Source organism: Emiliania huxleyi, assembly GCF_000372725.1.
Source record: "Emiliania huxleyi CCMP1516 chromosome Unknown EMIHUscaffold_1576, whole genome shotgun sequence".
Lineage (NCBI taxonomy): Eukaryota > Haptophyta > Isochrysidales > Noelaerhabdaceae > Emiliania > Emiliania huxleyi.
Genome location: NW_005201008.1, coordinates 1 through 1,094, shown reverse-complemented (window position 1 = coordinate 1,094; position 1,094 = coordinate 1). Strand labels below are relative to the sequence as shown.

Genomic DNA, 1,094 nt, shown 5'->3' with positions numbered 1-1,094 from the left:
GCTCAGCTCACCTTCGGTTTGTCATCCCCTGATGCCGCCTCTCACCGACAAGACCAAAGGGCGCCTCGAGGCGGCGCGCGAGCAGATCGCCAAGCTGATTCAGCGCGATGCAAAGGTCAAGGACGAGACGGACCTGTACAACCGGCTCCTGAAGCAGGCGCGCGCCAACGAGGGCCTGTTCGAGCCGTGCGACGCGGAACTGCCCCTGCACAAGCAGCCTCAGTTTATGGAGGCGCCGGGTGGCTTCGCGCCGATGCCCGCTGCGCTCAAGCAAGCTGCGACCGAGCAGCTCGAGTATCACATGTGCGCCGCCCCGCGATGCCTCGAGCCACACATCGCCGGGTCGAGGCTAGCGGCCGGCCCGCGCGCAGGTTCGTCGGCCTCTTCCCCGAGATCCACCGCGCGTGGCTCACCATCGACCACATGCTCTTCCTCTGGGACTACAACCACCCGTCGGGAAGCTTTTACCAGTGCGTGCCCTGCCCTCCCGCTCTGCCGGCGGCGGCACAGCGCGGCTCACGCCGCGCCCTGGGTGGGCGGTGGCTTGCAGGTACGACGGGCTCGAGCAGACGATCATCAACGCGGCGCTGGTGCCCTGCAAGCCAGGCGTCTTTGCGGCCGAGGCGACGCCGCGCCACCTCCTCCTCCTCTCGACGCCCTCAGAGGTGGTGGTGCTCGCCGTCTACCCGACCGGACCCGCAGGCAGCAGAGACGGAGGGGCGAGGGAGGGGCGAGGGGAGGGAGGGGTCCGGTCACCCCGCGGCGGGACGGCCGTAGGCGCGGAGGACTCGACGATCGACATCCACGAGACCGGCTTCGCCGTCCCGTCCGACGGCGACTCGGCTGGCTTGGCTGGGCTTGCTGGCGCGAGACAGTTCCGTGAGCCGGCTCGTGCCCTTCCCCGTAGGCGTCAACTTCGTGGCGATGGCGCACACGCCGTGCGGCCGCGTCTTCATGGCGGGCGCCGACGGCTTCCTCCACGAGCTGCAGTACGGCTTCTCCGAGCGCTGGCTCGGCGGGTCGCACCGGATGTGCCAAAAGAAGAACGTGTCGCGCAAGCGGGACCGCGCGTACAACTTCGTGCTCTCCGCCTT

General features: G+C 69.1%; 1 protein-coding gene across 1 annotated transcript; it reads left to right on the top strand.

Annotated features, from left to right (window-relative positions):
- Positions 1–226: 226 nt before the first annotated feature.
- EMIHUDRAFT_253130 (hypothetical protein) lies at positions 227–1,080 on the top strand (the record flags this gene model as incomplete). The annotated part of the gene is made up of 4 exons (XM_005785833.1): positions 227–303; positions 372–470; positions 551–879; positions 908–1,080. Coding segments are annotated over 4 exons (678 nt in total), but the record flags the coding sequence as incomplete, so codon positions are not given.
- Between the last annotated feature and the right edge of the window lie 14 nt (positions 1,081–1,094).